The 13,639-nt window shown below is 54.8% G+C and overlaps 3 protein-coding genes across 4 annotated transcripts in view; 2 read left to right on the plus strand and 1 right to left on the minus strand.

Annotated features, from left to right (window-relative positions):
• On the minus strand, positions 1 to 11,712 carry PROK1 (prokineticin 1). The gene is made up of 4 exons (XM_032710434.1): positions 11,694 to 11,712; positions 4,198 to 4,376; positions 2,137 to 2,262; positions 1 to 1,052 (listed from the first exon to the last, which is right to left on the minus strand). Exons 2-4 carry the CDS (start codon positions 4,267 to 4,269, stop codon positions 933 to 935), a joined length of 318 nt encoding a protein of 105 aa, XP_032566325.1. The 5' UTR covers positions 4,270 to 4,376; positions 11,694 to 11,712; the 3' UTR covers positions 1 to 932.
• LAMTOR5 (late endosomal/lysosomal adaptor, MAPK and MTOR activator 5) lies at positions 6,964 to 8,874 on the plus strand. The gene is made up of 4 exons (XM_032710435.1): positions 6,964 to 7,075; positions 7,237 to 7,298; positions 7,995 to 8,112; positions 8,558 to 8,874. The coding sequence occupies exons 1-4, from the start codon at positions 7,041 to 7,043 to the stop codon at positions 8,616 to 8,618; spliced, it is 276 nt and encodes a 91-aa protein (XP_032566326.1). The 5' UTR covers positions 6,964 to 7,040; the 3' UTR covers positions 8,619 to 8,874.
• SLC16A4 (solute carrier family 16 member 4) overlaps positions 10,584 to 13,639 on the plus strand; it is a 14,158-nt gene continuing 11,102 nt past the window's right edge. Inside the window, exons 1-4 of one of the 2 annotated variants that reach the window (XM_032710432.1) lie at positions 10,584 to 10,840; positions 11,321 to 11,424; positions 12,433 to 12,565; positions 13,251 to 13,394. In XM_032710432.1, the coding sequence (XP_032566323.1) occupies positions 10,825 to 10,840; positions 11,321 to 11,424; positions 12,433 to 12,565; positions 13,251 to 13,394 (397 nt within the window). In that variant the 5' untranslated portion in view covers positions 10,584 to 10,824. The remainder of the gene's footprint in view (positions 10,841 to 11,320; positions 11,425 to 12,432; positions 12,566 to 13,250; positions 13,395 to 13,639) is intronic. The other variant, XM_032710433.1, reaches the window with a different exon arrangement.

The following is a 13,639-nucleotide window of genomic DNA, read 5'->3' on the forward strand; positions in this document are numbered from 1 at the left end:
TCTGGCACAACATGGCTCCAACCAGCTCTGCTTCATCCCCTTCCTGCCTGAACTTTGGGAAAAGCCATTCCTTAATTCCCCACAGCTACTTGGTATGGATTTGATTTAATTGTGGGTCAGATTAGATCATCCTGAGAAGCCACAACTGGGCAGTATCACTGTGGGAATCATCATTACAGAACTGATTTATCCAGTGGGAATTGCAGGGATAAAGCAGCTCTGAGGATGCTGCAGAGGATTTGGATTTGGGACAGTTTGGGCACAAGCTGCAGTTTTTGGGTGTTGATCAAAATGCTCCACCTCCCCACAAAATGAAGTTTCTGCCCCTTTGATTTTTGTTTTTCCTTGTAAACAACTGAAAAACATAAAATAGGTTAAACTACATCTCCCCCAGCCCTGCAGATGCTCTGGAACATGAGATGATGCTGCTCAGCTTCACATCCCAAAATTTGTCATGTGCCAGGATTAAAAAACATGGGAGGAAGCTCTTGGCTGCTTGGCATCTACTTTCACTCCTCAAATTTCCTCATCCTTGACTTTTGCTGGATAAAACAAAGCAGGGGGGTGGGAACTCCCTGGAAGCATCCAGGACATGGAGCCAACAGCTTGGGAAAAAGGGATTTGTGAGGCCACAGACATTTGCCACGCACTGTCCCTCAATCCAGGGACAGCCAGAGGATGCTGGAGCCGGATCCTGCTCTGGGCTGGGGCAGAGCTTTGCTGGGACAGAGCTTTGCTGGGACAGAGCTTTGTTGAGCCACGTGTTGGAGCAGCTTGGCCTCGATTTCCCCACAGAACAGCTCAAAACGACACCGCCCACCCCAGAAAAGCACTTTGAGGCTGCCTGGTGCTCTGTGGGCACCTGACAGCCACAGGAAAGGGCAAGACACGGGTGCTGTGGGCTCAGGGGTGGGTTTTTAGGGAGAATCCCCCTAAAAATCGATGTTTTTGAAGTGGCCGGAGCAGCGGAAGCGGCTGTCGAGGAACCTGGAGCACAGGAGGTTGGGCAGACAGGGGCAGGAGTGGTGCTGGCGCTTCCCAAAGAAAGGCACCTGCAGGGAACAGCGAGAGAAACGAGGTGTCATGGCCCCGAGAGTGATCAATGGCACCACAGCCCTGAGAAAATCCGTGGATTTTCTCAAAGGTTTAACGGGAATGTGCCTGAAATTAGTTTGTGATCCCTCTGAAGCCCTTCCTTTGCAAGCAGAAGGTGCAGAGTCATTAAATCTTGCTCCCAGAGCATTAAATCAATACAGCACAGGGAGGGGGATGCTCTTCCTGAGGCTGGGACGCTGCTGCTAAATCCTCCTGGAACTGGGACTGCAGCAGCACCAAGCTTTGGGCTAATCCCAGTGTGCTGGGGGCTCTTATCCGACTGAAATCAGGGAGCTGGGGAAGCTCTGAGGATTTAACTTGGCTTCTTCTGGCTCGGCAGAGCATTTATGGCTCAATTTGGAGTGGTTTGTGCTTTACCTGCAAAGGAATGGGCTGGTGGCTCAACCCCAGCTCCCAGTCAAGATCCACAGCATTCCTGAGGGATCAAGCCCAGGGTGGATGGAGCTCTGAGCAGCCTGGTCTAGTGGAAGGTGTCCCTGCCCACAGCAGGGAGTGGAACAAGATGATCTTTAGGGTCCATTCCACCCCAAATCACTCCATGATTCCCTGATTTAGGGTGCTGAGAACATGCAGCACATTGCCCAAGATAATGAAGAGGCTGAAACAGCTGCCCCAGCTCTGGGACCCCAGACCCTTACCCCAAATTCCCCCCTCAGTCCCCCACCTCCATCCCGGAGTTCAGGGCAGTGGGAGGAAGAGATGGAGATGGACGGGTCTGGCACTGGGTTCCCTTGTCCAGTCCCCACCCCCATCACAGCTGCCTCCTCACCTCCCTCAGCACTTTTTCCTTGGAATATCACGATCCAGAAGTGCGACAGCATCACTGTAGCAGTGCTGGCACCCGGGGCCTCAGGAATCAGCTCCATCCCCAGCTCCTCCTCCCCAGAAAACCACTCTCCCAATCCCCCCCCTCCCCCCAGCACTGACCCCTTCTCCATCCCAGGGTTTAACGGAGCTTTCCCCCCATGTGAGGAGCTTGGAGCCCCTTCCTGGTCTTTGTCCCCTCTTCCCAGCCTGTACCTTGTGACTGAAGGGGTGACACTCGTCCCCCTCCCGGCCCAGGGGGGTGCAGACCCGCAGCCCCCTCAGCCACAGGCTCGTGGCACAGCAGGTCCCGCGGCCACACTGAGGGTCCCGCTCGCAGGCCTGGGGAGGAGGAGGATGGAAAAGCACCGTTATCCCTCTTTTTGGGGGGTCAGTGGTGGAATCAGCCCACGCTGGGGTTGGGGGTTTAACCAAAAGGAGGTGGCAGTTCCCAGTTCTGCCAGTTTGGGTTGAGCTGGGGAGGTTTCGGGGCAGGGCGTGGGTGGGATTGGGGTGCTGAAGTTTGTGGGGTGAAGGGGAAATCCCTCATGGGCACGGTGGTGGGAGGCACAGAGGGAAAGTTTGCAGCTGCCTGACTTAAAGCAGCATTGGTGCCAAGGGAGAGCAGCAGCACCAAGGGATAAACCCACTGTCCAGATCCTCCCGCTGGGAATGTCGCCCGGCTGAGCCTGGAAAACTGCTCAGTAACCCAATTTCCCAGAGCTTTAATTTTATTGTTAGTGGGAGCTGAGTAATTCCAACAACTCAACCTCTCTGCTCCAAGGAATACATAAAACTTTGGAAAACAGGGATGGGGAAACTGAGGCACAGGTGGAAACACTGCCTCAGCTCTCCACCACACCTGGAAGTCCACGGTGCCAGGAAGAGGTGGATGGGGATATTCTGAGCCCCAAGCAGGTCCCATTTTTCCCCTCAGGGTGTGGTGGCCATCACTGGAGAGGCTCATTGCATTCCCAAAACCTTCTCTGACCCATCTGCCTGATGGTGGGCTGGCAGCACAAGGAGAACTGATGGGATTCATCCAACACCCCCCCTGGGGTCCTCCCCTCCCAGGGGATTTCTTTCCCAGGAGTTCCCAGCACAAGCCCATTGTGGTTGAGGAGATGTGGCAATTGCAGCTGGGGCAAAACCACAAAAAATCCCACCATAAAGCAAAGTTTTGGGGTGCAGCCCTCTCATGGTTGGGCAGAAAGGGGATTTTACAGAGTATTCCCCTTCTTGGTGGGAACCTGATTCTCCCTGAGCTTCCAAAACTCCTTGAAAACCCCAAAATCTGTTAAAAATCAGATCTCAATAACCCTCAGCTGCAAACTCAGGGGGCTGGTGGGGGCTGCAGGCACCCAGGGAGCTGCACATCCAAACTCTTTCCTTGTGGTATTAAAAATATGTGGCCCTGGAATAATTTCAAGCCCTGGGATAAGTCCTGGAATAATTCCAGGAGCTGCTGGGTCTGTTTGGCCCCGGATGGAGGTGGATCCCCCTGACCTGGCTCTGAAGCTCCAGGTTGGAGAGATCAAAATCACCATGAGCTGCAAAGAAAGAGGTCTGGCTATGAAGGAAAAGAGGAGCCAAGAGCCAGTTGAGGTCAACCCCCAAATTCCCATTGGCTGGGAAAAGCCAGGAAAGCATCATTATCCCTCTTTTTGAGGAGCCAGTGGAGAAATCAGTGGGATAGAAATGCTTGGCTTTTTCAAGGAAAAATCTAGAGGAAAAAGAGGGGTTCAGCCAAGCCTGGCTTTGCTGAGACCAGCATCCAGACCCTGGGAGCACCACAAAAACCTGGATTCTGTCCCTAAAATTCACTTTTAGCACCACCCTCAATCCAGTGCTTGCTCAGGGACACTCTGAGTCCATGGACAGGGTGAGCAACCACTGGCCCTTGGCATCCTGACAGCTCCCACCTCTGTTAATAATTCCTCTGAATTTAGGAGGAAAAAGGACAATTTGGGGTGTTTGAACCCTTGTTCCAATTGGTAACACACTCTGGGAGGTGTCCATAAAGATATATTGATTTTTACCTGCTGGAAAACTTCCCAAAATCCCCCATTTCCCTGCTGACACAGGGCTGGGAGGAGAAGCTGGTGGAGGGAACAGCACCCACAGGTCGGAAAAATGAGAGATAAACTGGGAAAAAATGGAGGGGGGGAAAAGAACAACACAAACCAACCAGCACAAAGGCCTGATTCCTGTGTTATTCCCCAACATGATGAAGATGAATCAATATAAAGCCCTGGGTGGGGTGGGAGCAGGACTTACCCCAGTGATGACGGCGCAGGGGCAGGAATTGAGGAGCAGGAGGAGGCAGAGGAGCTGCAGGATTTGGCCCATGGTGCTGGAATTCTGAGCAGCCTCACACTTCACACCCTTTATAACCCCTCCAGCTCCACCATCCCGGGCTTGTTTTCCTCCCCTGAAGAAGCAGGTAAGACCTGAATCTCCAATGGCATCAAAGAAATATTAATAAATCACCAAGAAGGGAAAAAAGTCCCCTCCCTCCACCCCCCCCCTTCCCAGGAGGATTTATCAGCACAGCTGGATTTTCTAAGTACACCCCTAAATCCATATGTATCCTGGACAGGTGTATGGAAGAATTTAATTAAAAATTTGGGGTTATTTGGCTAAAAGAAAACCTAAGAATTAAGTTCCGCTGCTCTCCCCCCCATCTTGGAAGAGCCCAAGGTGCAATAATGTGATAAATATCCCCCAGAAATAGAGACTTGGCTGCGTTTATTTGGGAGAATAAAAGAAGGCAGAAAGGGAATAATGTATTTTTCATAATTTCAATCTGAATATAATGTGCAAATATGTTGATTTATGGCTCAAATTACAACCCATCTACCTCAAATTGCATTTGGTGCCTCTCCTGGGAGTGCAGGGGAATAAGAGGATGGCTAAAAAGGCAGGAAAAGGTGGAATTATTTGCTTATTTTTTTAATTTCTACCTCCTGTGAGGATGCAAAGGACAACATCCTAATGTGCTCAGGGCTTGGGGACTCAAATAAAACACCCCCAGGCACCACAGTCCATCAGGGGGGCAAGAAAGTCCTGAAGCCTCAGCCATAAAATAAGCAATAAAAAGAATTAAAATAATTAAAAAATTTAAATACCCTTCCATGGCCAACCCATCCTGGGATCCTGCACCCTGGATTTGTCTGAGACTCCCCAGACCAAGCTCCCAGCGCTGGCTGGGGCAGACATGATGCCTAAGACCCTTTTCACAACGAGGGCAGGGAATAAAATTCCTTTTTCCCCCAAAAAAAAGAAACTGGATTTGTGATTCTGACAGAGTGAGATGGATTTTCTCAGCCCTGGATTGCAGGAGCCACCCCAGTGGGATCACAGCTCCTCACCAGCATCATGAATTCATCTCTTCTGGCTCTTCCCACTGAGGAACAAACACCCCGAGGCCAATTTTGGGGCCAGACCTGGTCCCTGGGGGCAAATCAGGGACCAGGAGCTGCCCCATGTGGGAAACATGGCCCAAGGTGGGCTGGGATTTGAAATATGGATTTGATGGGGCTTTTCTGGGTAACTTTTTTTTTTCCTAGAGGCTCAGTCTGGTGCTAAATCATCAGTTTAATTAGTTAAAACCAACCCCAACACTGCTCTGCCCCCAGGCCAGCCTTTGATGTGGCAGCTGCTCTGCTGCATCACTAAAGTCTCCTCCACCTGGGCTTGAATTAATTAATCCCCACTTTCCCAAAAATCTCTCCTTCCAGAAATCCCACAGGCCAACAATGGCTCAGGAATTGCTGGTTTGGGGAGCTTTCCTTGCAAAGGGGTTGACGGGACAGAGAGGTTGCAACCCCCCATCTCCATTTGTATTTTTGTCCAGTGTTGCTTCCTAGAAGTGTGAAAAGGAAAAAAAAAAAAAGCAAACAAATAAAGGCAACTCCACTCCCAGCCATCCCAGCAGGGTGGGATGCAGTGGGAAGCCCCTGGACAGTTGGAATGGGGGCTCTTTGTGCTGCCTGCAGGAGCTCCCAGCTGGACCAAGGAGAAGGAAAAATCACATAAAAAATAAACGATCCTGCTGCACTTCACTCCCCCCATCAATAACATTTTAATTTCCTGACCTGCCAAGCCCAAATCCATCGGCAGGAGCAGCCGGGGGCGGCGGCAGCCGGGGCCTCATTAATGTCACCCAGCTCTGGGCTGCTCCACCATAAATCACCTCTCACCCTCTGCTGGCAGCAGGGATGAATTTGGGGGGGGTCCTCAACGGAAAACCGGGCTGAGGATCACTTTTAACACCTCTCTGCCCCTCGGGAGGGCGATGGGGTCCTGGTTCTCCTGCCACTGTGTTTATTGGTCTGGCACGGGCTGGATTTTGAGGGGGTTCTCGGTGGAAATCTGGGCTGAGAATCACTTTTATCACCTCTCTGCCCAGTGGGAAGGTGATGAGGGTCCAGCATGGCTTGTCTTACTGCAAATTTTGGGCCCCAGCTGTATCCTCGCGTCCCATGTCCCTGCATCCCAACCTGCATCCCGATCTGCATCCCGATCTGCATCCCGATCTGCATCCCGATCTGCATCCCAACCTGCATCCCAACCTGCATCCCAACCTGCATCCCGATCTGCAACCCGATCTGCAACCCGATCTGCGTCCCCCGCCGTGGTCCAGCTCCAAGAGGATGCTCTTGCCGAGGAAGAGTTGCAGGGACTCCATCAAAACCCCGCTCGAATTTCATTTGGCTGCACAAACCCTGAGCGGTGCTGCGGGAAGGGAGCGGGACACAACTAAACCAGGCTCGGGCGGGAAAAGGTCGAGAAAGGAAGGGGGAAAAAAAATCCCAAAATTGCATCTCTGTCACACGCTCTGCCGGGAAAAGGCACCCAAGGAGGGCTGATTTGGGGGTGTGGATTTGCGGCGAGCTCCCCCCAGATCAGGGTACGGTGCTGGTGTGAGGGATTGTGCGGGATCCCGGGAATATCGGAATCTCCCGGGAATCTCGCGGGAACGGCCCGGGCGGGATTTTCCCCGGTGGCGCCGCTGACGCTGAACGCGGAACGGCTTCTTTTGGGCGCGCGGAGCCGCCGTCCGAGGGGTCACGTGGTGACGCAGCTGCCCGGAGCGGGGCGGAAGTGGCGGCGGGGCCATGGAGGGGACCCTGGAGCAGCACCTGGAGGAGACGTGGGGACGGGGGAACACGGGCGGGACGCCGGGGACGGGGGGGGCGGGAGGACACGGGGGACGCGGGCAGGGCCGGAGGGGGGATGGGGGAGCGGGGCCGGGCCGGCCTGACGCCCCGGCGGGCGGAGGTCCCGGCCCCGACCGCGGCTGTGTTCCCCCAGCATGAAGAGTCCGGCCGTGGTGGGCGTCCTGTGCACCGACTCGCAGGGGCTCAACCTGGGCTGTGAGTGAGCGAGCGCCGCCGGAGGCCAGGGCCAGCACGGGCCCTCCGAGGGCGTGCGGGGCTGGGGGCCCTCGGGGGTGGGGGTCCCGGGTCCTGCCATCCCATCTGAGGGCTCCTGGGGTGGGGACGCCGGCTGCTGTCCCACGGGGACCCCGGTCTGGGGGGCACCAAGACCCGCGCAGTCCCTTTAAGAGCTCCCGGGGGTGGAGGGCAGCTGGTCCTACCCCGAGGGGGGTCCCCGGCTTGGGGGCCCCTGGGTCCTACCTGTGCCCCTTAAGGGCTCTTATGGGTGCGAGGCCCCGGGTTGGGGGTCCCCAAACCCTGCTCATCCCCTGTAAGGACTCCGCGGGGGGGGGGGAGGGAGGCACCAGGACTGGCCCTACAGGGACCCCTCCCCCCCCCGTTTGGGGTACCTGGCCTTGTCCTGCATGAACCCCACTTTGGGGACACCAGGCCCTGCCCTGCTGTCCTGGCCCCACCTTTGGGTGTCCCCAGGGGCCACCACCCACTTGCACCGCGGAGGAAACCAGAGCTGGCTCTTCCTGCCACCGAAATCCAAGACATTTTGGTGGTTTGAGAGGAGACGCCACAGCAGCCCACAGGGAGGGAAATGGGCTGAGGCAGGATCAGTCCCCCTTGGCCTGGGGGAGGCAAATGGGTTTCACACGGGGCTTTTTCCATCGTGTCCCCCTCCAGGCCGAGGGACCCTCTCTGACGAACACGCCGGGATCATTTCCGTGCTGGCCCAGCAGGCGGCCAAGCTCAGCTCCGACCCCACGGACACCCCCGTGGTGTGCCTGGAGTCGGACACCGGGTAAGTTCCCAGCCTGACGGGGCGACTTTCTCCCCCGTTTTCCTTTTCCCCAGCCCTGGGAGCCTCCTGGAGTCAGATCTCGGGAGCAGCTCCTGGAGGAAGCCCCAGCTCTGAAGCTGTGGAGGAGGCACTGCCACAGGCACAGGGATTCACTGGATTAACAGGATTTTAAGAGGCAGGAACTGTAAAAGCAGTGGGAAAGCTTTTGGGAGGGGGGTGGTTACTGCAGCTCTGTTCCTTTCCCACACTCGGGATCCCTGTGGATAACTCAGGCAGTGCTGTGGGAGTCAGGGTGGCAGCAGGGATGTCTCCTGTTCACAGAGTGGGAAGGGAGGCAGGATCTGGCTTGGGGCTGGGGCTGCTGCAGCTGCTGAATGATCCCGGGTCCAGTTCCCACCTCCACCAGCTCCTCCTCCCCTCCCTCAGCACTTTCTCCTTGTTTTAGGAACATCATGATCCAGAAGCACGACACCATCACTGTAGCAGTGCATAAGTTGGCATCCTGATCACTGGGAGCCAGCTGCACTCCCAGCTCCTCCTCCCTGCACAACCCTGCACTCCAGCTCCAGTTTGGAACCCTAATCCTGGGATGAAGGCTCTCCCTCTCCTCTGAACAGTTCCTGTGCAGCTCTCCAGGTCTCCAACTCCCACTGTAGCACTTGTGGTGCTGAGGGTGACACGTGGTCACTCACCCAGCTGGTGGAAGGTCAGATTCTACCAAGTGTATGTGTGTTGTTGGTTGGAGAAATCAATAAATGACCTTTAAAAACACCCCTTTGCTTCTCTTTGGTCCACTGTGGGAGCTGGGCCTGGTGCTTTGTTCCCAAAGCCAAGTGAGGTAACTTCTCCCACTCCCTTCATTAGCATTTCTCTAGAGAAGAGAGTGGAATTAATGGAGGCTCCTCCAGCAGGAAAGGTACAAACACTTCCCAAGGAATTTCTCCTGGGAAACGTTTCACCTCCTCGAGTTAAACATTCTGTGGGAGAACTTCTTGCTCACCGTGCCTTGGATTAAAGCTGGATGTGCTGGCCCTGTGTGAGCTGGAAGTGGATGTTGGCAACATCCTCACAAACCCAGATCCCAGATCTGAAACAGTGCAGGGAAACAATCCTGAAAAAAGCCCTGGGAACCTGCTACACTCCAGTGCTTCCTGTGTGGCAGGGAGAGAAAAGGAGCTGGGCTGCAGCTGGTCTGATGCAGGAGGGGAAGGGAAGTTTCGTAGCAGAGCATGAGGTGAAAATTGGGCTGGGTCAGAGAGAAAATGACATTCAGGCTGCTCTGACTGGACTCCAACGAGCTGCTCCGTTCAACAGTGACAGTGCCAGTCCCCGTGGAACAGGCAGGAGGAGGCTCTGCACGGCTGAGTCCACAGTCCTGCCCAGCTCAGGGTTAACTCTCAGTAAAACCCTGAGATCTCTGCATGCCCAAACTCTGTGGTGGCCTTGAAGAGTCCTTCCCTACTCTGCCTACATCCCACCAAGGTGGAGCAGCTGGAGCTGGAGTCTCAAGTTGTGCCAGGGGAGGTTTAGGTTGGATATTAGGAAGAATTTCTTAACAGAAAGGGTGCTCAGCCATTGGAATGGGCTGCCCAGGGAAGTGGTGGATTCTCCATCCCTGGAGATTTTTAAAAAGAGACTGGATGTGGCATCAGTGCCATGGGCTGGGAACCATGGCGGGGTTGGATCAAGGGTTGGACTTGATGATCTTGAAGGTCCCTTCCAACCCAGCTGATTCTGTGATTCTATTTCCCCCTGGAATTCCAAGAGCTCTGAGTGCAGATGCTGCCGCTGCTCCCAGCCCCTGCTGCCCCCCCCCTCCTTCAGGCCCTTAAACCACCCTCCCTGCAAACCCCATCCCATGTAAATAAAGCCTAAAACAAGTATTAAAAGTCTTCCTAGAGGGAAAGCTCACAGACTCCTTTATTTCTTGGGCTCCTCTGGAAAGATGGAACTTTGCCAAGGGAGAGAGCAGAGATCAGTATCAGGGTTCCACAGTGATCCCAGTTTTCTCTGACCTCAGGAATGCCGACAGGTCAGCCCAGAGCAGGGCAGGAAGCACGAGGGCCATGTTTATCCAGGAGCTGGGGCACATTTACAATAAGGGCAGGGAGCCAACACCGACCCCGCTGACTCCCGGGGCTGCAGCAGCACAGCTGCTCCATCCCAGCTGCTCCATCCCAGCTGCTCCATCCCGCTGGAAACGCCCAACTTTTCCAGACTATCCCCTCCTAAATGACAGTTTCCCAAGCCAAGGGCTGGGCAGGACGGGCAGGGACAGGCCTGGATCCAGTCCAGCGCTGCCACCTCCGCTTCCTTCATCCGGCCAGATTCAAAGCTTTCCCTGGAGTTCCAACCCTTGCAGGCTTCCCCTCCTCTTTCCCAACAGGATTTCTGCTCCCAACGCCCTGGATTTCCTGCTCCCAGCTGGGGAAGGGGAGGGACTCTGGCCTTGTGGCCTAACAGAGAGGAGGAGGAGGAGGAGGAAGAGGAGGAGGGGGAGGAGGACGGGCCCTGTAACTCAGCCCCAGCGTTTGCCAGGCTCCACGTTCTGCTTTGGGGCTCGCAGGAAGGACAGACACCATCATCCTCTTGGGATGTGAATGAAGGAGCAGACTTTGGGCTGCCAAGTCAGGAAGGGGGGATTTAGGCTCTGGAGCAAATGAAGAGACAATTCCTCTTCACCATCGACTGTTCTGGGGAGGATTTTCCAGCATGTGGCAGCAAGGAGGTAAGGAAAGATTTCAGGATCATCAGCCCCAGCTGCTCCAGGGTCCAGCTGCTCCCTCGGGCAGGATCCTGCCTCTGCCAGAGAGGATGGAAGGGAGACAAGCAGAGGATGGGATTGGATGAGCTTCCCGGGGGCTCAAAACTGGATCAGACAGACGTGCCCCCCTGACTGGGGGCACAAACCAAACTGCTGAAGCTGTAAAGGTGCTTCACTTCAAAGCCCTTAAAGCTTGTTACAGTAATTTGGTGGGAAAGAGAAAGGATGTTAAACAGTTTCCAGGCAGGGATAATATGTAATTTAACATCCCTTGTCAACAGAAGCTGGTGGATCTTTCCCCACCTTCCAAACTGAAGGCAGTGTGGGGTTTGCTCTGGCAGCAGCCAAGGGGTTCCAAGGCAGCTCCTGCCTTCAGGGGAACAGCTTTTGAACTGAAACAGCACTGGAGCAAGGTGTTAATGTGTCCTGAAACTCCCATTTCAGGGGAAAGGAAGGAGCATGAAGAGCCCGAGGAAGCTGGGAAGAGCCCAGGGGCTGGAGCAGCACATGGAGGGTGGGCTTGGGCAGTGGTGCTTCACTTCTTCCTGGTAAGCACAGAATAAATCCCTCTGAGGCAGAGGGAAAGCCTCAAATCTCACTCAGAGTACAGGACAGGCTGATCCCACCCAGCTTCATCCTTCCCTATGGAATGGCAGCTGCAAACATCCCAGGGATGGACATGAGGGTCCCCAGCCCACAGCCCAGGGCCAAAAGCACCTTGCAAGGATAAAATGACTGTTCTCTACTCAAACACATCAGTGCTGGGGTGTCAAACCCCACTGGGGATCCTGTCCCTTCAGAAAGGGTGGGATCCCACCTTGGGCAGTGAGATGGAGCCAGGGACTGACTGAGAGCAGCACACACACACTTGGGACTCCCTTCTCCACTCAAAGGCACCAATTCTCCATTCCACAGGATTTAACACCACACAATCTTCCCACCAGTGATGAACCAAAGAATCCTTAAGGCTGGAAAAGATCTTTAAGGTCATCAAGTCCAACTGTAATGAAGGCACCACCCCCCAAGGTGGGAAAGCTTTCCCCAGTTCCACCCCATCCCAAGTAACTTGCTGCCAATCATTAACCCCCTGCTACCAGGGAGGTGAGAGGAAGTTAAAATTAAGGACACAAAGTGTGTGTCCTTTGCTCCCAGGGCAGCATAAGCCTGGGAAACTGCCCTGGATAACATCCATCCTACCCCTCTCACCCCCTCATCCCCTCCCAGGGATCTTCAGCAGTGCCAAGACCCATTTAATCGTTGCTTTAGTATTAAAAAGTAACTCAGAGAGCAAAAATATCCAGGAAGAGTTGGGTTCTAGTGTGATTTTGTTTCTTTTCCTTAGAAAAGGCAGTTTGCAGAGGGGTTTTTGAGGGTCTGTTAAGATGAAACTGCAGCACGGCCACCATGAGCTCACCCTGCTGATATTCCCCAACACCAGCTCAAGTGTCCCAGTTTGTTTATCATCAGAACAAATTATCCACACAAAAGCAAAAGGAAAAGCTTTTCCTCCCTCCTGATCCCCTGTGGCTCCTCACCTCTGTCTGCTCCTGACTCAGGTCAACGTCCTGGTGATGGGGATGCTCAAGACCTTTGGGATTTTCTTTGTGGCTTTCCAAGAGGAGGTGGGGGGCTCCTCTGAGCAGGTCAGCTGGATTGGCTCCATCATGTCCTCCCTGCGCTTCCTAGGAGGTGAGTTGGCATTCCCAAGGATTGGGACAGTGCTTCAACCCCAGGCACGTTTGCTTTAAGAGTACTGATGATGTTCTGCAGATCCAACTCCCTTCCCAGACTGCTCCAAGTTGGACATGGTTGGTACCCACACGTGACTTAGCAGGAATGTGGTCTAAAGATGGGGTTGTGTGTCATTTAGATGGGATATGGGAAGGAATCCTTCCCTGGGAAGGTGGTGAGGGGCTGGGATGGAATTCCTAGAGAAGCTGTGGCTGCCCCATCCCTGGAAATGTCCAAGGCCAGGTTGGATGGGGCTTGAAGCAACCTGGGCTAGTGGAAGGTGTCCCTGCCCATGGCAGGGGGTGGAATGGGTTGAGTTTCAAGATCCCTTCCGATCCAAAAGATCCTGGGATTCCAGGATTCTGGAGCCCCTCTGCTCTGGACTCAGGTTGGGAGAGCTGGGAATGTTCCCCTGGAGAAGAGAAGGCTCCAGGGAGACCTTGGAGCCCCTTCCAGGGCCTAAAGGGGCTCCAGAAGAGCTGGAGAGGGACTGGGGACAAGGGATGGAGGGACAGGACACAGGGAATGGCTTCCCAGTGCCAGAGGGCAGGGATGGATGGGATATGGGGAAGGAATTGGCTGTGAGGGTGGGGAGGCCCTTTTGTCACCTTCAGCCTGAGCTTTGTCCCTCTCTCCCTTGCAGCCCCGCTCATATCCATCGTGTGCCAGGGGCTGGGGGAACGTCCCACCTCCCTCCTCGGGGCCGGGCTGGTGGCCGGGGGGTGCCTGGTCAGCACCCAGGCCACCAGTGTCCCCTTCCTCTGCGTCTCCATGGGACTCCTCCTGGGTGAGCAGCCTCTGACACATTTCCCTGTGCACCACGAAGGAATCGGCTCCTTTAACCTCACACCTGGGGAAGGGTCTGGAGGGGAAGCAAAGGGCACACGGATTGTTCAGCTGGAGGAGAGGAGACAGGTCAGAGCTCCTGGGGGTCTGCAGCTCCCTCAGAGGGGCAGAACCATCTCTGCTCTGGGTGAGCAGGGACAGGACCCAGGGAATGGCTGGAGCTGTGTCAGGGCAGGGTCAGGTTGG

Source organism: Chiroxiphia lanceolata, chromosome 25, assembly GCF_009829145.1.
Source record: "Chiroxiphia lanceolata isolate bChiLan1 chromosome 25, bChiLan1.pri, whole genome shotgun sequence".
Classification (NCBI taxonomy): domain Eukaryota; kingdom Metazoa; phylum Chordata; class Aves; order Passeriformes; family Pipridae; genus Chiroxiphia; species Chiroxiphia lanceolata.